Consider the following 25,606-nt stretch of genomic DNA (forward strand, 5'->3'; position numbering starts at 1 on the left):
TCTCTCCTTGACATCTTGCATGTTGTCTGGGCGCAACAGTCCAAGCTCAACAGTCCAAAATGGCGGCAGCGCCCCTAGTGGCTGTTGGCAAAAATTCAACGGCGCTTCGCCTCTTGGTATCCATGCTCTTTGTATAAACTGCTCGTTCTAAGGTAATGAAAACACAGTTCCTATTTTCAGGTCACAACACACGACAGAAAACACACTTATTATATTCAGTTCAATTTCTGCCAATATATCACCCTAAATCCTACACACTGGACCTTTAAGTAGCATATTTTTTTTTTACACTGCAGTACTACAACTTTTACTTAAGTATCTGAAAACTTCTTTTGCCACTAAAAACAATATTAATCATGACACTACCAGCTGACTGCTAATATCAATATTTACTATTAGTGTTTCTTTTCTTAAAGGAAACCAGAAAAGAAATAAAAAAGAATATAAACTACTGCCGATACATTATTTTGATTATGTTTTACTCGTACATAATTGTTGTTTTCTTGTTGTTCGTCTCTATCGTATTTTTGTGTATGTTCCCCAGTTATGAACAACTTTGTATGTATATGCTGTTAATGTAGCTTTGTTCTTTAAATAAAGAATATTTAAAAAAGAAAAGAAAGAAAACGGAAATGATGTACAATTCAACGATAGGCGAATGTTTTCAACACTTGGGTCAACAGAGGAGGGCGGGGTTTACTCGTTCCATGCTTCCAGACTCCCGTTAGACTCCACGGAGGATCTTCCCTTACCGGCCGCGTCACAAAACGAGCTCTCGGTCATTATCGGTGGGAGGAGTCATAGTTGTTGTCTGTTTTTGCCAACCGAAACTAACAGCCTAAAACCGAAACAAGAACACTTAAATATAACACAACTCAGAAACATTGACGAGCGAATTAAGTCACAGCAACAATGTCTTCGCTCAGCAGTAAATCAGCGCAGGAGATCAGCGAGCTGCTGGATGAGTACGGGATAAAGCACGGGCCTGTGGTCGGTGAGTGGATCTCACACTCAACGGTTATTTTGCGCCCGTTTTTGAACCAACGTTCACACCACATAACTTCACACAGGCCTCCCCTCTAACTGTGTGAAGTTACTGACTTTACTCCTAATGTACTACTTAAATCTTTATGGTTTTCTGTGTACACGTGTTCATAATGTGGGATTGTGTTGTTCCCCAGACTCCACCAGAAGTCTGTATGAGAGGAAGCTGAAAGAGGCCATGGCCAAAGGGAAAAGAGCGAAACCATCATCTGACAAAACTTTCTACAGAGAAGAGGGTAACTGTCATTTGTTCTTTTATCTAACGTCTTCAGTCTAAATAGCATTTAACTGTAAAGCTTCACTGTGATAAATGTGGTTCACATTGCACCAGTCTAAAGTATGGTCAAGACTGAAAACACATATGTCAACATATTCTGACTTTGAGTCCTCCTCTTTAACCTTAATGGCGCCTACTGGTTTAAGAAATATAAACATACTACATTTCCCATAATCCATCTACCACAGGTGCAAGTGTCAAGCCAAATGTCATAATACCAAAGTTATTTCCTCAGACTATCGAGCCACATAAGACATTATATATTACTCCTTACTCCTTGTGATGTGGAAATGTAGGCTATCTTAATGTGTAAAATGTATTGAGTATCCCTTTTAAAGACATTAACAGTTTTAAAATCATATATATATAACAGTGAAAAGTCAAGTAAAAATCTACATTTATAACTGTAATATTTAGCCTTTTATAAATGGACCTGCACTTGTATAGTGCCTTTCTAGTCATCCGACTACTCAAAGCGCTTTTTACACTATGAATCACATTCACCCATTCACACACTGGTGGCCGAGGCTACTCAGTTTTTTAGACACTCACAAACCGTTGGAAGAACCATCGGGGCAATCTGGGGCTCAGTGTCTTACTCGACATGTAGGCTGGAGGAGCCAGGGACCAAACCGCCATTTTCTGATTGATTGACAACCTGCTCTGCCACTGAGCCACAGTAACTGTACTGTTAAGAAATTAATTCTTAAGTGTCATAAACTGGCAGTGGCTTAGTGAATGTGAAAAGTAGGGAGTCCACACAAAAGGTTACACTAAAATGTGTCTTAAATAAACAATGGAATGTGTAGGTAAGCAATGAATGCCATGCATGGGTGTGTTAGGTGTGCTGTGGAGGTGTTGAAGGTGCAAAACCAAAAAGCAATGATGCAAGGTGGATGTCAGCTGTAGAAAGGGAGAGACTGAGTGAAAACATTAGGACGCTTTTATAGCCTGGAAGGCCCAGGTGAGCTTGATCAAGGCAACGACCCTCTTATTTCAGTAAACTGCCTGGTGAGGTTGGCTGGAACATCCTCCCAGGCAGTGGGAGGGGCGTCACATAAAGGTTTATCAAATGATCATATCAGATACATAAAGCCCAGCAAAACAACTGGAAACATCTGTGCTGCTATTGTGTTTATATTAATATGTTGATCAGGTGGTTCGCCCCCAACCGGATGGGTTCTTAATTGTATGAATCAGCCTCTGCCTTTATTAAAGGAGGACGATACATACACAATACACTTGCACTGACATTTAGCGTCATGTTTGTGTTTTCATTTCAGAGGAGGAAGTCACTTATGTTTACAGGTCACCTGTAAGTATCTCTGTCAACATTTTTTTGTTTACTCGCCTAGTTAATAAGAAATGAAAATACATGTATGATGCATAATGATGGTAAAAATGGCCTTTTATGTCTCAACTACAATTTGTTTACAAACACTGTATTGACAGTGGGAAAACAAACAGATCCATCTAAAAATCTGTCATTATTATTGTCCCTGAAATTAGAAATCAGTGCATCTCTATCATTGTCAAATGTCATTTAAGTTCACTGCTGCTGTGAGCTCCTAACCTTTAGTTTGAATGGTCAGTGTCTGATAGATTTTGTAAAACATAATCAAGTTAATTAAATGGGGGCGGCACGGTGGTGTGGTGGTTAGCACTCTCGCCTCACAGCAAGAGGGTTGCCGGTTCGATCCCAGGCGTGGGAGCCCTTCTGTGCGGAGTTTGCATGTTCTCCCCGTGTCAGCGTGGGTTCTCTCCGGGCACTCCGGCTTCCTCCCACAGTCCAAAGACATGCAGATTGGGGACTAGGTTAATTGATAACTCTAAATTGTCCGTAGGTGTGAATGTGAGCGTGAATGGTTGTTTGTCTCTATGTGTCAGCCCTGTGATAGTCTGGCGACCTGTCCAGGTTGTACCCTGCCTCTCGCCCGATGTCAGCTGGGATAGGCTCCAGCCCCCCCGCGACCCTCAAGAGGATGAAGCGGTTAGAAGATGAATGAATGAATGAATGAAGTTAATTAAATGTATTTAATACACAGCTTTGCTGAATACTCAATTATGACTGGCCAGTTTCTATGGTCTGTTATTTCTTAACAGCAGACCGCTACTGTGGAAGCAGTTATGATCATAGATGCTTGTGTCAAATTGATTCTGTTGAAGCAGCTGTGTAATAAGCAGGATCACGTTCAGCAAGCGGGTCATTATTGTGTAATAAACCCTGACAGGGTGAAGTTTCTCGTCGGGGGCATGCATCACCCTCGAGATAATGACCCACTCGCTGTACGTTATCCCCTACATTGTATATCTATGAAATAGGACTCATTGTTTTCTAATCTGATAGAGGAGGGCGTCCCTTTGCAGGGTCAGAGATACACCCATTAAATATGATGTTAATTAAATGCAGCCACAGTCAAAGAAGTGAGGCTTATAGGTATGGATTGTTTATATCAGTGGTCTTGTTAAACATCACATCACTGCTTCTGATTTTGCAGGTAAGGAGTGAGGGTGCGGGAGACAGGTCAGTTTTTTTCCCCAAATCCTCTATTGTCAGCTCCAAACATTTATTGTCTTTCTTCTATTTCAGTTTCATCAACATAGCAAATACAAATGAATCTAATATAGTCATTTATTTTCTCTAATCCATCTAGTGTGTCTTACATGAGGTCCAGACCAGAGTGGGGCGAGAGGGAATTTGAGCACGAGTAAGTTATAATTATATAAATCTGTGCAGTTGTTGTCTCAGTTGTTGAGTGTACACATCTGTACTGTTATATGTCACTCTCTACAGGACGTCCTACTCAGGCTACTCAAGGTCAAAGCCTGAATACAGAGGACGGGAATTTGAACAAGAGTAAGTTATAATTATATAAATCTGTGCAGTAGTTGTTGACTCAGTTGGTGAGGAGTGTAAACATATGTACTGTTTTCTGTCACTCTCCACAGGACGTCCTACTCAACCTACTCAAGGTCAAAGCCTGAATACAGAGGACGGGAATATGTTGACGAGTAAGTGTCTTTAAATGAAGTCATATAGTGTCAGATGGTATCAGCTAATCAGTATATTCAGGTTAAACTTAATTGTTGTGTCACCTTTCTGACTTTACTTTAGTGCTTTTTATTTCCATTTCATGCTATTTCATGCTTCTAAGTAAAGGCTCTAAATACACCACTGATAAAGTGTTTAGTCCATAAAATGTCCAGCACAAGTTTTCTAGAGCCCAAGGTGACAACTTCTTGTTTTGTCTGACCAGCAGTCCGGAACAGAAGATATTAATTTACAGTTCATTAATTCAGAGCAGACTGGGCTCTTCAGGATGAGCTCAGACAGTGTTTCAGACAGAGGTGCTGCAGCCACGGGCAGTATAAGAATAATAACAACATAATTAACAAAAAAAAACAAAAAACAAAAAAACAATTTAAATTAAAAAAAAAAAAAAAACAGTTAATTTGCTGGATCTGCCTCAGTAATTCTCTTATTGGTTAGTTACGAGACATGTGACCCATAACAAGGAAGTGTAACCAGGAAAGGCTGTTGTTGTGAAGCTGTTGAGGTGTAGAGAATATTAGAGACAATATTTGTCTCCATCCTGCTGTGTACTCTTAATATGAGTGAGCCAACCACCACACAGTGAACTCTCATATTACACTAATAGGACCTGACACTGATTGGCCCAAAGGGGGCAGCACCGCAGTTTGTCACCTCATAAATGCTTAACTAACATTACAGTCGTGGAACCAACAATAGTGACACCAGACTTACAAGTCAAAATGAGCTCACATGTAGTGCTTCTTTGTGATGGAGAATTTTAACTACATACTGACGCATTTAATTCCCTTTCAGGCCCCACATGTACGACACGCCCTCCACTTACAGAAGCTCCTACGTGAACTCACCACCCATGAAATCTAAAGATCCTCCTCCAAAGAAGGCACCAGAGTCGTCACGTCTCATCCCACTGTGGGTTCAGTTTGTGTTCTTCCTCGCTGTGGCCGTGTTACTCTACTTAGTTTTTTCCAATATGGAGACAAATGAATCCCTCAAAGGAATAGAATGATCTTTTTTTTTTTGTTAATTCGTGGATTTTACGGGGATGTTACACTCCATTGTGCATTTTAATTGGATGAATGTATTTTGGTCAATGCCTTTATTTTAGACATTGCTGAAATTGGGGTGTATGCAATAATTTTATGCTTTATAATTGCAGTTTGTTTGCCTGCTTATGTTTATAGGTGAAATTTTTCACCTAGTTTCACTACAGCACTGCTATTAGAATAGACAAGGATGTCATATTTAGAAAGAGACATTTCGATGTGGACATACAGCATCACAAACTGCACACTAAATGCCATTGTACTGTGCTGAGCCTCAGCCAGTGATATCTCCTGTAAGCCTCAGCAGGTCACAGTGAATCTATCAGCGTGGGAACATCAAACTTTTTATCCACATCATAGAATTCTTAACAGGAAATATCCTGCACATCTTTTACATCAAAATTGGGCAACACAAATCTCTCATTAGATTTAACAGACCACTGTTTAATTTTAGATTCCACAAGAATTTAAGCAGCTTGTCTTCTTCTGACACTAAAAGACGTAAGAGAATATGTCCATATTTCAAACCTGAACACCTAGACTCATGTCACAGTGTATTAATCAGTCTGTTCATTATTAAATTAATTGCTCAACATCTATTTAGCGCCCCAAAGTTTTCCTTTTTTTCTGCGTTGATAATAAGGGTGCCTAGCGGTCTATTATCCTGTGTATATTGTCAGTATGAAGAGTGACCAACTCCTTGTGGTTAATTTAATCTTAGGGTACAACAATGCTTCCTTTTGTCAGTTATAAGGAATAATTACAATGAAGTACAGCTGGGACTGTTTTCAGACCAGCTGTCACATAAGTGCCTCAGTGGTTTTGTAGGAATACTGAATGTTTTTTCAGTGTTTCATAAGTAGTTGGGGAAACGTTTTATCTTGGTTACAAATATCAGATTGAACTGTTTATACGAGCTGTGGTGCCACGTTTGTGCTTTGTTTCAGTGTATATCACACATTTGTACTACATAATCCAACTTTCATATCCTGTAGCATTCAATGTGATGTGTTTTGTATCGCTGTTACATAATTCAAACCATTAAAGAGCTTGTATATGTAAACATTTGAAGCGCCAGGTGATTAATTCAAGAGCAATAATACAATTTGAATGTTAAATCTACAGTAATACTTTTAGATTGTGAAACAAAACTCAGTGAACCCAGACGCTCCAACAACAGCAGCATTTTAATCAACTACAGCTTCTATTTACCAACGTTAAGTGCAGTAATGTACATAATGTAAATGACATAAGATGCATAGTAAGGTTAGACTTAAAATACAAAAACATCTAATCCTTTAAGGATCGTTGATCTGTAGAAGCAAGTACATAATAAGCTAGTGGAGCCTGTCGTTAGTGTTAACTGGTAATAAATACAAAACAATGTTTTTAAATTGCATTTACACAGACCTGAGGGACCCAAGTCATAGTTTCCCTACTTTGATTTTCAGTAGCAGTTTTCCACTTCATATATCTGGTGTCATGGCAGTAGCCAAGTCTGGGTGACTCTGAGGTCTAGCTGGAACCAGTACAGGCTTTGAACTGGAAATAGATTCTACTGTCAGTCTTCTGTGGCTCTCAGCTCACATCTCACCATAATATCACATCTGTTATTTCCCACCAGTTACACTAGCCTTAAGTTCAGTGTGATGTTGGTCAACGTTAAGAGTCCAGTAAAAACTGCCTCGTTCAAACACAAACTGAACTGAGTCTGGGTGGTGCCTCTTTCCAAAGGTGTGGCAGATGACCGACCAAGCTGTCCTGCAGACTGAATCCACGTTGGACGCAGTGTGAGCCCTCTGACTGTCCACACACTTGTGATTCTGCTTGAAAGATGAAACAAAAGGCCTCAATTTAATTCACAAGTGTGGCATCATTAATAATATGAACACATTAAAAATAAAATATTAGTGTCTATAAAAAGTATTCACTCCTCCTCAGAAGTTTTCATGTTTTCTTCTTTCTTAATTCGATTTAATGTGGCTTTTTGACACTAGTTAACAAAAAAAATAATCACCCTTTAATGTAATTTAATGTCAACATGGATTTTATTTTACGAAATAAAATACAGTTAGTATAAAGAGTGAAATTTTGCATGAGGAGGAAGGTTGAGGTGATGGATGGGTCAAACAAACACACGACTTTACCATTGAAGACCAGTGTTCATGAGTTCATGAGTTATTCCTCAGCATGTCGCCACCATGTTTCTTTTCCTGAACCTAACCTATGTAACTTCACATTAAGCATATAATGTGACAACACCATTCATGGGGCACAATTTGTTAGATATACCACTAACCGTTGTATGAGGATTCTCTGCAAACACTGGCGTGGCCTTGTGGAAGAAACGAGCTATGTAACATAACATTAAACTACATCGATATAAATTGTATTGTCTCATCCTGTATCTTGTTTAAAAAAATATCGATATACCTTAAAAAGTCAATATACCGTCCAGCTCTGAGTCCAAAGGAACAAGAAAATATTAAATCACTTTTGATTTATTGTCGTAACACAAACATGAAGAAAACATGAAACCTCCAGGGAGGGTAGACACTGTATGTTCAAAAATCATAACCTTCGATACCTTGAGTGATCTGTTGCCTGCATACCCCGTCATAGCTTGTTAATCGATAAGGCAACATAAGTGTTGTCCACACCTGTAGGCAGAAGCACATCTGTTACTCTCTGTCCTTATACAGTATAGGATGTTTTCTAGGCTCAAAGGCCTCTGATGGAAAAAAGGCACTTACAGGTTCTGGTCTCTCGCTCCAGTTCAGTGGGCTTCTTCTCCTTGTTACACAGCACTTTGGCCACAATGATTATAACGATGACAGCTATGACAAATGTCACGCCGGACACAAGCCAGCTGATCACCATCGGACTCAGTACTGGATCTGGGTCTGAGGGTGAGAGGAGTTACCGGAAGGTTACATACAGGATGGGTTTTATAGATGGGATTTCGGCAGAAGAAAACACCAAAAACTGTCACAAATATCTACATCGAATTTAATTCAATATTACTGTCAGTGTCACCTCTGATGGCTATAGGCAGGGGCTGGCTTTCTCTGGAGACAAAGGTGCGTCCACCCAGCTGGACCCGATACAGGCAGTAGTAGTAGCCCTCGTTGGAGCTCTGGGCGTTGGAAAAGGTGAACGTGACGGACGGGGTGAGGGCAGGCAAGGTCTGGCGCACTGTGCCGTTGGAGCGGATCAGACGCAGCTGGAAGGAACCTCCAGGGTACTGCTGCGGGGTGGAGCAGGTGATGTTGAAATTGTGGCCTTTAATGACGGAACCAGCCGGGGCCTCGGTGGACGTGTTGTACCAGTGCTGGGGAGTCAGTAGTTCCACTGTGTGATCAGTCAAAAAGGAATTAAATAGGTTAATACAGAGGTTTGATCTGGCTGTAAGAAGATACACCTCTCTTGAAAAGATGTGGGCCTACAATTTTCTTCTAACCAAAATGTTCTAAAATAAAATGGCATTTTCAGTCTAGATTTTTGCAAATTCATAATTGGTGAGAGTCATCTTAAAAACCTAGAAAAATTAGTACATCAGATATTAAAATAGTTATATGCAAGATAGCTACAATGAAACAAAGAATAAAAATACAGAGCAGTGATAAAAAATAAAAATGTGTGACAAAATAAGCTAAACTCAAAGGCCCACTTAGCTATCTGGCACTGTCAACTGTATCTCACAGTCTTCCTCAGTAAATGGAGCTGATTGAATGAATTTTGCTCAGATTAGGCAGTTTTCCAATTTAAAATTCCGTAACTTTCCAAGTCAGATTTCTAAAGTAGACTTTTTTCAGACCATATTTGACATTTGAGTACAAATGTGGCTGTTCAGTCCCCACCCCTACACAGAATGTTGTATGATGTCTCTGTCAAACATCTTTGCCCAAAGAGGGAGTTAAGTAACCGGTGCTACGTATGCTTGTTTTATTTTCCCTTAACATCTTGGATAAATAGTATTATATTGTTGTTCCCTCCATATTTTTTAGTTCATTCATTCATTCATTTTCCGTAACTGCTTATCCTGTAAGGGGTTGCGGGGGTGCTGGAGCCTGGTCACCAGACTATCACAGGGCTGACGCTAAATCAGCACACACCCATTAGATTAAGTTTGACAGACAATGAAAAGTCTTCTATAGATTGCACAACAAAACAATGAGCTACGTGAATGGGCACTGATGCAAAACATGTATTAGACAATGCAGTTATGACTCACCAACAGTAATGTTGATGGAGTTACTGGGTGGAGAGCTGAGCAGCTGAGAAGGAAAGCCACTCTTAATCCTATACCGACAACTGTAGCTGCCCTGGTGGAAAGTCTCTATGTCAGACAGTGTCAGCTCCACTCTGGTCAGTGTTTGGTCCGCTCTCTGTGTAACCAGCGGCGTGGACACTCCATGCTTGTACAGGTGGAAGTCACTGAGGTGGTGACCCAGCAGAGCCCTGCAGCCGAAGCGAACAGCCTCGCCAGGAGAGAACACAGTGTGAGGTGACAGGAGGGTGAGGGTGGGCATTAAAAGGGTACCTGTGGGCAAAAAATGTGAAAGATATAGTGAAGTCATGAAATGTGAATAAGGCGGTGGCAGGTATCTGTTTCCTGCTAAAACATCTGCCCCAGGTAATATCTGTCTATTCCAGGTACGTCTCTAGATTATCATACTTGGGATATACAGTGTCAAGGTTACATTACAAAGTATTTAATGTTTATATGTACCACATAAAATATTATATACTTGAGTATCTTGAATTTATATGCATGTATGACTAACTGTTCAATGACCAGAATAACCTCTATGAATCAACCCAGCGGAAATCACCCAGTCAACCATCTGGCACAGCAGTGTCTCACCTGAGCATTTCACCCCTGCATCGTTCTCATGGGAGCAGTAGGCGTTACTGTGGAGGACAACAGCACAGCGTGTCAAACTGGACTCATGTCCGGTACACTGGACATGTCGCAGCCAGATCTCTCCACTGCCTGGACCATATACTGCACCATGTAGGGCAGATTCAGCTAAGCCACAGCCCAGCTCCAGGCACACCACATGAGCCTCCCGGAGGTCCCAGCCATGATCGCAAACAGTCCCCCACTGGTCATGGCGGAGCACCTCAACTCTGCCTGAACACTTGTTCTCCCCGTCCACTAGTCTGACTCCACCTGTGGATAAAAGAAAAATACTTAGACAAAAGGAAGTGTGGGAACAGCTATGGAAGCAGCAGCAGGTTTAAATCAATACCTGGCTTACCAAAAGCAGCAACTCCATCCCAGAGAGCACCTAACAGGCCTGTGAGGAAAGTACAAAGATGGAATTATTATCAGGCAGATTTGAATCTACTCAAAATGTCAACAATAGCAGCTACTTGCACTCAGCTGCGTGTTTATTAAGTAGACATAACACTATTGTCTAAATCAACAGTCATGCAGTTACATAATATTTATTTAACTGACACTTTGATCCAAAGCAACTTACAATAAGTTCATTCAACCATGTGGGTGCTGACTTACTTCAACTTTTTTTTTAATTATTTCTATTTATATATTTTTTGTTTGCATGTTTTGAGAGTTTTTTCAGTCACTGATTTAGTTTTCAGAGAATACTACACTGTTGTCTTTGTTAGGCACCGAAGACAGTCCCAGTATTCATCAGTATTTGTACAGACAGTTACTTATTATTAATCCAAAGACGACACAAGTGGTTATTTTGGTCTTCCAGTGAACTTTTATCCTCCACCAGTTACTGCCCATAACAACAAGTGTCCTCCTAGATATACTTGGGCATCTATGTGGATGCTGCTCTGTCCTGGAGTGCACATATAGATCACATTTGTAATAAGGTACAAGGCATTTATTTTCCTAGAAGACTAGGTTCATTTAGAGCAAATAAACAGATCCTGTTATTGTTTTTCCAATCTATAATACAGAGTGTTATGCAGTATGGAATCAGTGCATGGTACAGTTGTTTCTCTGTTCAGCTTTAAGCTAGACTGCTGCGTAGTTGCTCAAAAACGGTTGGTCAAGCACTTGACTGCATATACTAACAGAATGTCTCTTGCTGGTAATATTACATCTGGCTCCATTTCATCCTTTTACTATCAAACAGAGGATTTACAGTCCTATAGGCTCCATTGAACAGGTTGAGGAACTCATTTGTTACTCAGTCTGTCAACCTATTAAATGAGGGCGTGGCTTCTGTAGCCTGGGTTGAACACTGAATGTAACAGGTAATGAGTAATATGCTGCACTGCATCTACTTTTTTTTTTTAGCATTTATTGCATGATTTATGGTGTTTGGTTAAATGCTGTTTTGCTTTTATGTGTATTTAAGTGAAACAGTTGATGTCATGGAACACAAGACACATTTCAGAATTTTATTCTGACAGTAAAGTGAAATCAAATCAAACTTTACAGTCATTTGGTGGTGCTGTTAAACTGTTGCATGACATTGAGATGTTTTAACACCTTGTTTCACCTCTTTAGCTATGACATGAAGTTGAACTGTATTGCACCCCTCAGTGTAACCAGCAGCACCTCCAAATTAAACACACATTTAAATCAGTGCTTCTCTAAAACAAACATTTGACATTATAACCTTCATAAATGTAACATTTATGGCATGAATGTTATATTAGACAGCTTTAATTTGAGCCAGCTGGACCTAATAAATTAGCAACTGAGTGTATAACACAATGATTATATTTGCCACAGGTCCATAATTAGCTAAGCTATGATCTCCTTACATTAACTAACGTTACAAGATGCTAACAGTGGGTTAGCATTTTAAAATACAGTTTCTGATAGTAAAACTATGAGGAAACACTTTTTTGTAAATGTAATGTAGGGACCAATATACAATTATGCTTACTAACTGCCTGGTAAGTTATCCCGTTGCATAATGTCATGGAGCATAAGCTACCTAGCTGGTCCTGCTGCAGAGTTAGCTGGCTAACGAGCTTAGCTAGCCATGATTAGCAACCCGGGCTCACCTGTTAAAAGGATATGGAGGAATCTCAGCATCGTTCCCGTCACCCTTCCATCAGACGGCCCCGAAGGAAGGATGTCCGTTGTCGGGGTGATGATGCTGACAGCCGCTGAAAACTACTGACCGCACAAAACATCAGCTAGCTTGTATGCTACAATAGCTTTGGTGGGCTAACGTTAAATGAACCAGGAGCTAACGGCTAAACAACTTTAACCAACTGACTCTTAACGGCGCGGGTGTAGGGACATTATCGAGAACAGAGAGATGCTAAAGTACTGACCAACTATTAATACAAGTCAACAGATACAAAGCGAGGCTGCTGATGAGTGTGGTCCAGGTGGCTGTCTCCATAACATGATGTCCATGAGACTGTCAGGATAATGTTGGGAATGCTGCATGCCGTCAGGCCGCCATACTCACGTCTCTGGTCAGGGTGTTTATCCCGGTGCGGAGCCGTTCTCCCTGCGGCAGACAGAGGTCACCACAAGCCGCAGAGCTGCATTTAAACCCATTAAATCTCTGCTTATGGAGGGTCACAGGGCCGCAGCTAGAAATACCCACAAAGTCACTGTATGACGGTGAAAATATACACTTTATTTATCCTGCAAAGCAGCTTACATAGAAAATACAGCCATCTAGTTTGTCAAGTATGGAAAACAAAACATTTCTTCCTTCTGATTTTCTGTTTGAAATTAATTTAGAATTTGCTGAATTCTCTTTTTTGAGTATAATTGGATTTATGGATGTTTTTATGTGAATTCAGGCAGTCTGTATTGAGTAGATTTTGAATGGGTCTGTATTTACGTCAACATTTTGAGGAAGGCTTTTAGCTGCAACACATTGGTGTCAGCCATGTATCATTAAGGACAGAAAATAAAAATCCACAGTCCTTGTTTTGTGCAAAAATACATTGTTAAAATCAGTTGAAGCTAATAAGGATTAAGTACTCTGCATGGGTGGATTAGGAGATAATAGCCCCTTTTACATAACCTCTTCAAGGTGGGAATTTCATGCTGTTTTTTCGCCTTGTGGTTCTGCATAAAAGGTACAATCACAGAGTGGGGGGACAGAGTGGTTTCGCCTTTAAGCAGGTCATTGGAGATAGAAACAGTGCCAAACAATGTCTTTATAAACAGGACAGCTGCCAGGAGAGGATCATGGGCGGCATGGGTGTGACATTTTGTCTTTTTTAATGCGTGTGACCCACTGCAGGAGATTTAAAAAGTAGCTGTTAGCAGTTAGCAGCTAACTTAAAGAGGAAGAACAGCAGCCGAAAATGTCTGCAAATTGGGAAAACCATGAGGTCTGGGAGCTCCTTGCCTTCTGCATATCAACTGCAACACACAGATGTCAGCCATGTAACAAAGACAGAAAAATAAAAATACACAGTCCTTGTTTTGTGCAAAAATACATTGTTAAGATCAGCTGAAGCTAATAAGGATTTAGCACTCTGCGTGGGTGGATTAGGAGATAATACTCTTTTTTACACTGCCTCCTCAGGGTGGGAATTTCATGCTGTTACTCTGCCTTGCAGTTCTGTATAAAAGGTACAACTGCAGTATGGGGGGACAGAGTTGTCTCACCTGGTGGTCATGGGAGGAAGTAACAGCACCAAACAATGTCTTTATCAACAGGACAGCTGCCAGGACAGGATCATGGGATCATGGGTCCTCAACTACATTTCTTAAATGAAATGTATACTTTTACTTCTATACATTTCCCATAAACATCTTTGTTACTTACTACAAAATAGGGAAGGAAGAGAAAAGGGGATGGACTGAGGAATGAAAGAATGGGAGAGAAGGAAAAACTGGATTTTGTTCTTTAAGCCTCTTTTTATTTTTAAATGTAATGTTAGCTCACTTTTTAAGGTGGTGTACATGTTATAATGCTATCCCAGCTGTCATTGGGTGAGAGGTTGCCAGACTATCACAGGGCTGACACATAGAGTTAGACAAGCATTCATGCTCATATTCACACCTATGGGTAATTCAGAGTCACCAATTAACCTAAGCTGCATATTTTTGGACTGTGAGAGGAAGACAGAGAATCTGGAAAAAGCTGACACTGGGAGAACATGCAAACTCCTAACAGAGTTTACTTGTACTTTAACTTTCAATACTTAAGCACATTTAATATCATAAAAATACTTTTGATACTTAAGTTCAGTAAACATCAGAGACATTAAGACTTTTACTCACCTAATATTTTAATAGTTGACTTAAGCTTCTACCTGAGTCATTTTCTGGGAAGATATCAGTACTTTTACTTGAGTATGGCTTTCTGATATTTCATCCACCACTGCTTTGCACTTCCTTTGCATGTCTTTGTGCTAATTTTGAGTCTCTCCTGGTCAGTACACGTTACAGTAATTAGAGTGACATTTTGTGGATCAAGGCCGGGGTGGCCCCTCACACTTTGAGCACCCTTGGTACAGGCCCAGTGGCCTCAAGTGGCCTGTGCTCAGTAATCCCTTCATGGCACTCAAGCAAGGAAACACTGCTGAGACACAAAGGGAGAATTTAATACTAAGAAACAGACTGTTGTAAAGATATTGTATTAGCTGAAGAATTGATGACGTGTTCTATAATTTAGACCCTGTAACCCTCACGAACAAAGAGGAGAAACAACAGCAGGAGGGATTTTCCACAGTCTGGCAGCCTAACTGTTGTTACACTGTTGAATACATTACAAAGAGTGTGGGAAGAACAGACAATAAGGGACCCGCTGTGTAGAAATGACCTACACCTCCGTCACTATCATAGACACAAATAACCACACTATTCAGAGATTCAACACCCACGCAGTTCTCCTGCTGCAGTCCTCTCACTCATTACTATTTCGTCACAAGTCTGTTCTTCCCATTTGGAGAGAACAATGTGAATGAATCAACTGAAAACCACAGTCAGAACAGACGTTTCTGCCGATTCATGGATGAGTTGTGAAATGATCTCACACACCAAGCGACTAACACAGTAAACGCCTTGAAGTATTTTTTTCCTCATTTCTATTTCCTGTAAGGGATGACGAGGCTTTCGTGTCGCCCGGGGTTTTTATTTCCTCTTTTTTTTGCATTGTAAGCAAATGTGTTTGCATTCTAAGTACCTCGCTTGTGTCTGTGGACGGAATATGAGTCATCAGGAACAGAGACTTACTCTGAGGCAGGTCCTGGCCTGGCAATGGGTAAAAATAAATCCTGTGAAATACAGACATGTCCTGAAAACCTGCTTCAGTCTGAAAAGGAAGTGCAGCTTGGGAGATTTTTATTTTCCATTAGTGGCCCCAAAGCAACTATGATGGAGTCCTGAAAGTGCCCTGAGTGTGAACCTCAGTCTCATCCAAAACTTGTGGTTGGACTTTAATTGTTGACTCATGGTCCCTGCGCAGCATGACAGATCGTGGTCAGTTTGACAAACATCGGGGACAAATTGCAATCTATTACAGATCTATTAAACACACTGTCTTAGACCTGTAGTTGCCTAAAACTGCCTTAACCATTCAATACTGCCTTAAAAAGGTGATTACTTACACATCCAATTAATCTGCCACTTATAGTCGTACTTAAGGTCAATATATAAACATTATATGTGGCATTTGGCATCAAGTAATTTTTTTTTATGTCACTCAAAGTCATAAAAGCTGAGCTCTACTGTGACCCAACGTTGTAAAACAATAAAACATAGAGAAAGTCCGAGGGGGTGAATAATTTTTATAGGCACAATTTAAGGAAGACTTGTCGCCAGATCCGTGACTGTGTGTGACGCAGGCATTACCGACAGATAAAACAGTAACACATTCTCAGCAACTAACAGCACATTGATGAAAACACGTAGAAAACATTGTGATATTCGGTCGAAGTATCAACAGACGACATTGTGTTTGAAGGGGAGAGCAAAGGAGAATTTATATGGTTTGTTTTAGGCCAGAAAAAAATTTAAATAGTCCCTTAAGTCTTTTTTTGGGAGGGGAAAAAAAGTCAAATCTTGACGACACCAGGCAGAAATTCCCAGTTATATGAATTCAACAAGCACCAGACAACTAGTTGCTCTCATATTGTGATTTTGCTGCCTTAACAGTGCAACAACTCTCATCTGCCCTTGTGCTTATATCACAATAAAAGGTAGATTATTTTTTTTAATACAAACAGAAACATTTCGTCAGTATTCGGGTCAACCAACAACTGATGTAGCTTCTTGATGCATTTTATTGAACCACTGGTCAAATAAGCATCCAAGTTCTCGTTATATTGTAAAAGGTGGTGTCCATTTTTCCACAAAGAAAACATACAGATAAGCCTGTTTTTAAAATAAGTATATATATATATATATATATTAATGAAAAATATGATATATTTCTCTGTAATTCAAACTTCAAAACCAGCACATTGTATTTATGAAACAGAAATCTCAAAATGATCCGTGTGGTCATTACATTGCAAAGGAACAGCACTATTACTAGCACCTCATCTGAATTACTTCCCTTCATTAACTAAGAGAGTCAACCTGCGCAGTCATGTGTCTTCGTACATTTACCACTGATAAAAGGAAACAAACACTGTCATAAAATAACAAAACATGAAATAACTTATTTAACTTAACACTAGTCCTCGAAGAAGATGACCTTTTTTCACAGGTTTGGAGTTTAAATAAGTACCACGACTTTCTTCAGCTTTTTTTGATAAACTCCTAAACGACAAGCTTTTAATAAAATAATGCGTTTAGCTCTTTGGATAACAGTTCAACCTGCTTCAGTCCCACCGTAAAAGTCTCTGTTGCACCACATTAAAAAAAATGTGTGTGCCGCATTTTCAAAAGTCTCGTGCCCAGTGTGTCTTGGGTTTTGTGTGCTGTCCATTGTTTGCTGGGAAAACCCCCAACTTTCAAGCATTTTCTTCACTTGGATTCCCCCAGCAGATGGACAATGAGTTCATATGTGGAGAGGACGATGGCTGTATTGGGGATTTGTCTAATTAGCTGTGGAATGAGTCCTCTATAAAAAGCTGCATAGCCTTCCTCCACCGCTATTAACCTCCCCGTCTGGAAGAAATACTTGTACTTGCTGCCTTCCTCACGCAGCCGTGTCCGAATGACCTCTGTGGAGAACAAAAAAAACAAAAAAACAAAAAAAAAACATTAGTCATTTAAATAAATACTACTCCCTGCCATTAGTTTGTTGTGTTGCAAGAGACAAACAATGAATCTAAGTGTTTACCGTGTGGGTAAGCTATGCAGGACGCACAGCCCTTTGAAAAAGCAGCTGCCATCATCAGACGCAGGAAGTCCGACGCTCCTTTCTCCTTTTCACTGTTTGAGGGGGAGAATTGGCTCTTGTTGAGGTGTTTCTTCAGTGTCTCGTAGATGAGGAAGCAGATCATGGTCTCAGAGATGCCGGCGTAGGATGCGGTCAGACCTCGGTAGAAGCCTCGAATCCCTTCCGTTTTGTAAACATAGCGGGCACACTGCAGTGCATTCATCTTCTTCTCTCCTCTGGCTCTGAAAGGTCACACAGGTCAGGCTCGTTAGTGCCAAAATCACATCTGGTGGGGCGCTGAAACTAGTAACAATAGTATCTGTCAATGATTACCTATCTGTATTTGTTTTATTAGTCAACTTTCAACCCTATGAGAGTTTCCTGACTGGGTTCAATGAGTAACTGTAACTGAATAATGTTTGATCTTTCTCAGTCATATCCCTCCCTCATTCATAAAGCCGCCATTTTGGACTGCAGGACAGGTGTTCTCTAAAGAAGGCTGACCAGTCTTGTTTCTATCCCCACATGATACTACTGCCCTGTACTCGCTAATGTAAATATAGACTCTTCTGCTGCGTGCAGGACAGTGCGTCAGCACTGTGTATTTATGGAGAGGGGTCACACACTCTGTCTCACAAGCTGCATGACCCAAGGACACTGCTGTGAACGCGGGCTCCATTAAAGGTCAAATTTTAAGGAGTACCCTTCTGACCAGCACGTCCCTCATGTAAGTCAGATTGTTTTACACAGATGTAATGCAGAACGCTACAGTCAGCGCAGAGCCAAAAACATAAGCACACACAGGACAGGTGAAATTAAAGTTGTACACACTTTTTCTCTAGCTGCATCCTGGTCTTGACCATCCAGATGGGGTTCATTAGAGAGTTCGTAACGAAAGCTGAGGACGAGGGACAAAATAAGCATAATGAGATTTTACAATGCAGTGTAACATACAATTAATTTGATCCCCTTAATGTAACTCATAACAAAATATGGATGGATGTGTTGTTGCACTCTAATACACTGAAGGGGCTTACAGCAACATCACAAAGAAACAGCATTAACATCTGTAAATACTGCACTCTGATGTACTTGTGACAAATATGGCCTTTTTTGAAGCCTTTAATGTTTACTTTAAACTGCAGACATGGTTCATGTACTATTCTGGTATTTTACCCCCAGGGTAGACAAAACAGATAAGCTTTAGTAATTATATTTTTACATGGCACTGGAATACATAACATTTTAGCTGTTTACACGTAACACTGGCTAACACGCAGACTGTTCACCTGCAACACCAGCTGAGGACATGTGCACCACTCCACTGTTAGGGACCAACAGCCCATTGAACGCCTCTTTAGCTTTCGAGTAAGCAGCAAAGTAGATGGCTCTGAAACCCAAGAGAACAAACTGGTAAGAACAGGAGCAGGTGTAAAGATTAACACACAGTGATAAATATGAAGGCATTTTCAAAATGTGAATGTTGTTGCGTAACAGCTGGGCAATTATGCAAATCATAGTATTTGGACTTGTGTTGGCCTTTGACAGAGTGTATCCAGAGCAGTCTGTTCCCTAGTGCCTACTCTCTCTGCTTGGCTTCTGGAACAAACTGTCACTGCACCAGAATGGGCTGAATAAGCACTGGGCACCACAGATGCCCCACAGAGCTGCTCTGAATATGAGCACGTCCAAGTTGGCCAGTGGAACGGAGGGCCAGTGGACTTACTGGGAAAAGGATTGTGCAGCGGCTACTTATTAACTATGGGGAAAGCATATGTAACCCATGACCTTTTTCAGTTGAACAGAGGCTCAAAGTCTAATTTATCATTTACTGGCAAATTTATCTTCCCTGTTTGTTTTATAGTCATGTTACTGTTGTTCAGAAGTAGATAACGTCCAAGATAGTGAAATAAAAAATAAAACAAATGTGAAAATGAAACTTCACAAGGTGTACCTACATACGACTGAACTTTTGTTTAGACTAAAGCCAGATCAATTATTATCCAACCATTCTTATCAATTTGTCTGTTAAACCCTGTGACACTAAATGGCAAACACAGTTCCTTATTTCTTCATCTTATGTGTCTCGTGTTAGGAATCAATTACAAGTACAGAGGCCTCGTGTTGACAGATGTTGTCGCCTACACAAACTAAACAGAACTCTCAAGTCTGGAGGGCGAACACGGAAGTTGTTGCGATGGCAATGGCTTCCTGTTTATACGGGCAGTTAATGCTTTCAGCCATTAAAGTTAAAAATGTAAACACAGCCTCCTATTTTTTTGTTTTCTTTGCTTATTGGACATGGTTAATACACTCTGCAGAGTCCAGACACATGAAAATATCACTCAACAGAGAAACTGCCACTCATTTCATTTTACCTTGAAGGGGCCACACCAACCAGGTTCGGCCCCAGACCACGGAAAAGTGATCTTGGTCCCTCTTTTTCGAGAATTGATCTGAAACAAAAATAAAACAACCATCAAAAACACTGATACAATCAAAGTTTCATTCAAATACATGTTTAACTGTCTGTATGTGTGTTACTGCAAAAGTCTGTGTGGGATTATCCCCCCGGGTCTTTTAGGTCAATGAGTATAATATCTCATGCAATCATCCCAAGTGTTACACCAGTCCTGCACACTAAAGCCGGTTTTGCCCAAGTTTATACATGAAACCGAGTCTCCATCTGCAGCGCTTGCCTTGTCACGTCCGCCACAGGTTCCACAGGTTTTTTTTTTAACTCTTTGTAAGTAGTGAACTTCATTCTCCAGATGACTCTCTGGCCTGCCTGGGGCCACGCAAAGGGGGACGGGTACAACTGCAATTTGCGTTGGTGTCTGCAAACGTTGTCTCTCAAGCAGTGTTCATGCATTCCACCTCTCTGTCACGGATAGTTCAAAACAAAATGTTGACCTCAGGTCAAAGTAGCGTCCAATTTCGAGGTTTTACTGACAGAGAAGGGGCTTACAGTCCATATTATTTAGGTTTACACAAATAAAGCAAAGATAACTCTCTAACAGGTCTGAAAAATCACTTTGCATCAGCTAAAGTAAGTTGAAAAACTAGTATAAGATCTAAAGTGAAAAGAAAATAAGTGTTCTCCAAAAGCAAATAATTGTCTTTAGGCATATGTAACTTTAAAAGCTAACAGCTACAGCTGACCAGTCCAGACCGGTTCAGTCTGCAGCCCTGGTCCTTTGAGTGTAATTTAATACTAACCCAGCACCCGCATAAAAACCTTTCCTTCTTCCCCTTGGCCCACTGGAGCCTGCGGTTGAATTACATAATGTACTGTGACAGGGCTGCTTCTAGTCCTACCCGGCAAGTTTATAGACACCACAAAACACTTGTTTTATGCTGCCTCAGACAGCTGGTTAAAGACACTAAATATGAGCAGGACACTGTGAACTTAATCCTCACTGTATGTAGGACGGGATTTGAGGCCTGATTTTAAGACCACAAAGGCAGAAAGCAAATGACGTGCTGTCTGCAGTATTTCCATGGGCTAAATCACAAGAACGGCGCAGGAAAATTATTCCAAACAAAAAAGGTTATTCTGATAAATTCGTCATTATGTAACTGTACAAGTTACCAGCTAAGAGTCAATGCCTACAGGGTAGTTCTAATAAACATCAAAGTGCACCAGCTGTGAAAAGGGAACATTTTGTCCCTTTGTCTGCAGGTACAAAACTACAGTTATCTCAAGGGACAGCCCACACAGCCTGCCGCGGCACTGTTTGCCTGGCAGCGACATAAACAGACATCTTACCGTAGGACCTGCAGCAGCCCCGGTGTGACGGTTCCTGGGCGTATTATACCAGTGCCACTTAGGGTGCCCAGTTGGACCTGGAAGACGGGTCTGAGGGTGAGGCCAGAGGACTGCAACCGCGTCTTCAACACCTCCAGGGGACAGGTCACGATGGCTCCCACCGTACCACTACATCTGAAAATTGATGACACAAAAAAGTATTATGAGGATGTTTCCAACAAACAACCCCATACAACACATTCTGAAAACTCTGATACAGTAGCCGACCTGCTTAAAGTAGAGTGTCTCTATTATTTGCAAGGTTGCTCATATCAGCTTTGACAGAGGAGTGTTTTCCATCATAACACAGCTGAGGAGCTAAGGGCTAAGTGCAATGAACAATTATGGTCAAAGACCAGTCTCTGGCTCTGCAGTGGAAATACTCCAGTTAACCCAACCCATGTGGTGCACGGCGGTTTTACAGCTCAGACACTCTAATTGCACTTGGACAGTTATTTGCCTAATGAAAGACTTTTAAAATAGCACCTTTCCCATTTCAGCATTAACAACACATTGATTTAGTCCTTCACAGCTCACATTGGTACATCCTTTATTAACCATGTCTATAACCTTGTCTGTGACAGGCTCAGAAGTCTGGAGCAGATTAGACTAAGCCTCTGTACTTCTTGTATCTCAGAGACGGAGTCAAACGTCTTAGCAAAAGCAACACCTGCCCTAATTCTCCATTCACTTATCATTAGTCACCCATCCACTCCTATCTGAGTGCGTTGCTATTCAATTATAGGGAAAAGTAATGATACTCCTTATACTTTTTCCACATTGCATAATCTCGTTTGACAAACACATGATTCCATGTTGAAATAATGTGTTGTGGAGTTGTTGTGGCCATGACCTCTGACCACAAAGATAAGAAATCTGGGGAATGGTGCAGGAGTGTGGGCCCTTTGAAAGCCTGCCTATAGTTATAATTTCTGCATTAAGTATTGGTGTTGTTTGGAAGATTGCCAAAGCCTGACATACAAGCTCTGCTGGTTGTCTCAGTAAATGTCAAGTGGAGAGGTAAACATACATTTTCTTCTTCTCTTTGTTTTGCATATGTTAAGTGCCGATAATGTGATATTGTAAAAGTAAACACAAAGTCAACAACATCCTCATCACCTTACTATATGGTTTTATTATGCATGCTCAGATAGCACTTTTAGAGGCGGAGCTAAAGATGAACCTAAAGACTCTTCATAACATCTCAAGGGTAAAATGGCGTCATTTTTAGAAAGGCAATGTTGTTCAAATGTGACCTCAACATCGTCACCTGGAAACCACCATGCTCGTCCTATCCCCGGTGTTAACGTCCTTATGCCGGGGTTAACGTTACAAAGCTATGTTACACCAGGTGGTTCGGTGATAATCTGTTGGCACCGCTAGCATGGCGCTGCGGCTGTTGGCACACTGTTATATAACACCGAAGGACAGCCACCACTGCAGCGACACAGCTACTAACCGCTATCTCCCGGTCATGAGATGCACACCACAGTGTCAGTTTCAACACGGTCTATTATCTAACACATCACGTTGTTATTGGCAGAACTAATACGAAGCTCCAGAGCTAAATAACACATTAGCGACAGCCTGCTAGCTACGGTTAGCTAGCAGCCGTTAGCAAACTTCCGCACGGATGTAATGTTAGCTGGTGGATAGAAAAAAAAGAGGTTGCCGGTTGGTTCATTGTCCGCGACAGCAGCGTTAGCTTACAGTTTTGGTTGTGTGGAATAAGAAGCTAACATATAGGTTAGTTAATATTTTCACCAAACGTTAGTCCTTTTATATAATTAAGCTAGCTTGTGAAGGACACAATGAAAGAAACAGATGCGTATAGTGCTATGCTAACACGAGCTAGCATGCTAGATAGCGGCTCTGGGATGACGAAATGAGCGAAATCAACGTGTAACTTCTGATTTCAGGCAGGGTTTATTTAAAGTAAGTAAATGTGTGGCAAAAATGTTTAACTCAAGGTCGCGGTGTCTCTTCCTGTTACATTAACCTTGGAGTTTTTCATAACGCTAACTTAGACCGGTTAGAGGCAGCAGCATTAATGTGACTCACCCCCCGGCGAAGAGATGCAGCAGCGTGTCTTTCTGTGCCATCCTTTTGGTTTTCAAACAGCCACCATACTTGAAAAATAAGTCTTGTTAAAATCGCGTTTGTATGAAATAGAAAGAAAAGAGCGACGGGTTTATGGTCCCAGTGTTCAGCCGTTTATTTCTCTCTTTCTCTCTCCGTCCCGGCTCGGCGCAGCTGTCAGCGCAGGGCGGAGCGGTGGGGTGACCTGAAGAGCTGCTGACGATTTGCGTCAGAGGGCCGGTCGGGGGTGTTGTCTGTGACGTAGGGACATGTGCTCGGCACCTTGTGCTATTGGACTCCTCTTCACGGTGTTGCACAATTACATATACCAGCAACATAGCTTAAAAAACAACAGGAGGCAGCACTTTGACCCTCCCGAGTCCATCTTGACCTTTACTGGTTTCAGTGTAAACAAACGCTTTCCCCTGTGCATCACACGATATCACTATTATCGTGAATTATGAATAATTTATTACATAATGAGACAGTAAATATCTGCAGGACAAATTCCCCAAACCACACTAAGTGTCTTTTTAAACTTCACTCCTGCAGTAGATATGAATCTCAATCACCTGTAAGAATGTGACACAATGGGAGTTGGTAAATTAACTTTTCAGAATGGGTGCAAACATGTTTTTGTAAATCACTTCCACAGTGGTACATTTTGATCTCAAACCAATTAGCTTTTACAAACAATTTGTCCACATTTAATGAGCCTGTTCCCACTCTGATAACAAACTGGACACAGGGAGATAAAGCAGCCCAGATAAGCCAGCTCATCTTTTTTTAGCAGAAGCACAGAGAGCTTGATTTTAATTGGCGAGGAAATATGACTCCATGACTGCTAACATTGTGGAAAGGGCCATGTGATGTTATAGTTGGCTGGGGTGCACCAATAAGCTATGTTTCATAAAAGTTGGTTATGTAACTCCTGCTGTCCCCCCCTGAGGATATCCGAATCTTAAAGCTACAGACAGATATTAGCATCTTGATTGTCTGTTTTATCTGTACAGTAATATCCGTGTCATAATGACAGAGCATTCTCGTCAAACCAGTCACACTTGACTTTTGTCCTATTTGGACATCAGTCACGACAACATGTTTTCCATCCTGTGTTGACAGTGGATACATTAATTTTATGGTTAATATATTAACAAAGAGATAGGGAGCAATAAAGTGCATTTTCCATATTATATAACAAGGTTTGAATCTCCTTTGTATGAGCTTTTGTGCATGGACTGACAACTGGCAAATGCATTTTGCTCTTAGCAGCAATGAAAGAAACATTATGTACAAATGAACTTAAATACAATTTTAAGATAGCTGAGCAGGCCTATTTGTGTTTAATGCTACTTCATACTTGCATATTGCACTTAACACTCCATTACACTTATTAGATTAAAATTTCCCCTTAAAAACATCTGGATGAGTTTATGCAATCTAATATATAGTTAAAGACTAAACCAGTGGTTCCAAACCTGCCTGAACATTGAGGATGGCTTCATTTAATCAACTGCTGGAGGCCCAGAGAGGTAAAATCAACCAGGATTTCACAAAATAAACACGATTCAGTCCAAAGTCCATAAAAAAGAATACAAATGTAGCAGGACCTTGTTTTCTCTTCTGTCCTGCTCCGTTAATCATCTCAAGACCCACTAACTACCTCCACCCCGGACAGCTAACAATGGGAAATGGTGATTACACATTTATGCATCAGTTTTAACAATGTAATAGTCATTTATATATATTTGTAGAATCAGTCACAAGGACAAAATACTTTTACTTTGATACTTTAAGGAAATTTTGCTCGTGAAACTTCTCAGATCTTGAACGCAGGACTTGTAATGGAGTATTTTTACAGTGTTGTAATGATACTGAATACTTTGACTACACTGATTGTCACACTGAGACTGGATGATCTTGACTGGTCTTCATGGTTATGTAGAAGTTGGAAATGCTGACACCAAGTGACCAAATACAAAACATACACCTTGAGGACAGCTCTACCTCTTTTTTTTAATTTCATCTCTTTTTGTCTTATTGCAGTGTTGT

General features: G+C 40.7%; 3 protein-coding genes across 7 annotated transcripts; 1 reads left to right on the plus strand and 2 right to left on the minus strand.

Annotated features, from left to right (window-relative positions):
• The first annotated feature begins 772 nt into the window (after positions 1 to 772).
• LOC117258684 (uncharacterized) lies at positions 773 to 6,482 on the plus strand. Of its 2 annotated transcripts, XM_033629773.2 has the most exons (8): positions 773 to 994; positions 1,182 to 1,280; positions 2,605 to 2,636; positions 3,820 to 3,845; positions 3,976 to 4,029; positions 4,116 to 4,178; positions 4,271 to 4,333; positions 5,169 to 6,482. In XM_033629773.2, exons 1-8 carry the CDS (start codon positions 913 to 915, stop codon positions 5,380 to 5,382), a joined length of 633 nt encoding a protein of 210 aa, XP_033485664.1. In that variant the 5' UTR covers positions 773 to 912; the 3' UTR covers positions 5,383 to 6,482. The 2 variants fall into 2 exon arrangements, with proteins under 2 accessions (XP_033485664.1, XP_078026211.1); XM_078170085.1 differs by lacking the exons at positions 773 to 994; positions 1,182 to 1,280; positions 2,605 to 2,636 and adding an exon at positions 2,918 to 3,311.
• A 105-nt stretch (positions 6,483 to 6,587) lies between these two features.
• LOC117258682 (uncharacterized) lies at positions 6,588 to 12,844 on the minus strand. Of its 4 annotated transcripts, none has more exons than XM_078170084.1 (8): positions 12,422 to 12,844; positions 10,684 to 10,722; positions 10,287 to 10,595; positions 9,654 to 9,962; positions 8,456 to 8,770; positions 8,173 to 8,322; positions 8,007 to 8,079; positions 6,588 to 7,242 (listed from the first exon to the last, which is right to left on the minus strand). In XM_078170084.1, exons 1-7 carry the CDS (start codon positions 12,450 to 12,452, stop codon positions 8,036 to 8,038), a joined length of 1,197 nt encoding a protein of 398 aa, XP_078026210.1. In that variant the 5' UTR covers positions 12,453 to 12,844; the 3' UTR covers positions 6,588 to 7,242; positions 8,007 to 8,035. The 4 variants fall into 4 exon arrangements, with proteins under 4 accessions (XP_078026210.1, XP_033485661.1, XP_033485660.1 ...); XM_033629770.2 differs by having other exon boundaries at positions 6,588 to 7,245; positions 12,422 to 12,843; XM_033629769.2 differs by having other exon boundaries at positions 10,675 to 10,722; positions 12,422 to 12,843.
• Positions 12,845 to 16,606: 3,762 nt separating this feature from the next.
• slc25a33 (solute carrier family 25 member 33) lies at positions 16,607 to 23,736 on the minus strand. Its single transcript, XM_033629771.2, has 7 exons — positions 23,537 to 23,736; positions 21,437 to 21,610; positions 20,046 to 20,123; positions 18,957 to 19,057; positions 18,499 to 18,565; positions 17,629 to 17,909; positions 16,607 to 17,509 (listed from the first exon to the last, which is right to left on the minus strand). The coding sequence occupies exons 1-7, from the start codon at positions 23,575 to 23,577 to the stop codon at positions 17,310 to 17,312; spliced, it is 942 nt and encodes a 313-aa protein (XP_033485662.1). The 5' UTR covers positions 23,578 to 23,736; the 3' UTR covers positions 16,607 to 17,309.
• Between the last annotated feature and the right edge of the window lie 1,870 nt (positions 23,737 to 25,606).

This window comes from Epinephelus lanceolatus, chromosome 8, assembly GCF_041903045.1.
Source record: "Epinephelus lanceolatus isolate andai-2023 chromosome 8, ASM4190304v1, whole genome shotgun sequence".
Classification (NCBI taxonomy): Eukaryota; Metazoa; Chordata; class Actinopteri; order Perciformes; family Serranidae; genus Epinephelus; species Epinephelus lanceolatus.

What these genes read in the sequence shown, in the direction of transcription:
- LOC117258684 (XM_078170085.1), top strand. Translation starts at nt 3,054, where the DNA reads ATGTTCTCCCCGTGTCAGCGTGGGTTCTCTCCGGGCACTCCGGCTTCC. An exon ending in GAGAGGGAATTTGAGCACGA is followed by an intron (nt 4,030 to 4,115) that starts GTAAGTTATAAT and finishes CACTCTCTACAG; the next exon opens with GACGTCCTACTCAGGCTACT. An exon ending in GGACGGGAATATGTTGACGA is followed by an intron (nt 4,334 to 5,168) that starts GTAAGTGTCTTT and finishes ATTCCCTTTCAG; the next exon opens with GCCCCACATGTACGACACGC.
- LOC117258682 (XM_033629769.2), bottom strand. Translation starts at nt 12,452, where the DNA reads ATGCTGAGATTCCTCCATATCCTTTTAACAG. An exon ending in TGCTGCTTTTGGTAAGCCAG is followed by an intron (nt 10,596 to 10,674) that starts GTATTGATTTAA and finishes TTTTATCCACAG; the next exon opens with GTGGAGTCAGACTAGTGGAC. An exon ending in TGCAGGGGTGAAATGCTCAG is followed by an intron (nt 9,963 to 10,286) that starts GTGAGACACTGC and finishes TTTTGCCCACAG; the next exon opens with GTACCCTTTTAATGCCCACC.
- slc25a33 (XM_033629771.2), bottom strand. Translation starts at nt 23,577, where the DNA reads ATGGCACAGAAAGACACGCTGCTGCATCTCTTCGCCGGGGG. An exon ending in CTGCATCTCTTCGCCGGGGG is followed by an intron (nt 21,611 to 23,536) that starts GTGAGTCACATT and finishes ATCAATTTTCAG; the next exon opens with ATGTAGTGGTACGGTGGGAG. An exon ending in GTCCTCAGCTGGTGTTGCAG is followed by an intron (nt 18,566 to 18,956) that starts GTGAACAGTCTG and finishes CCTCGTCCTCAG; the next exon opens with CTTTCGTTACGAACTCTCTA.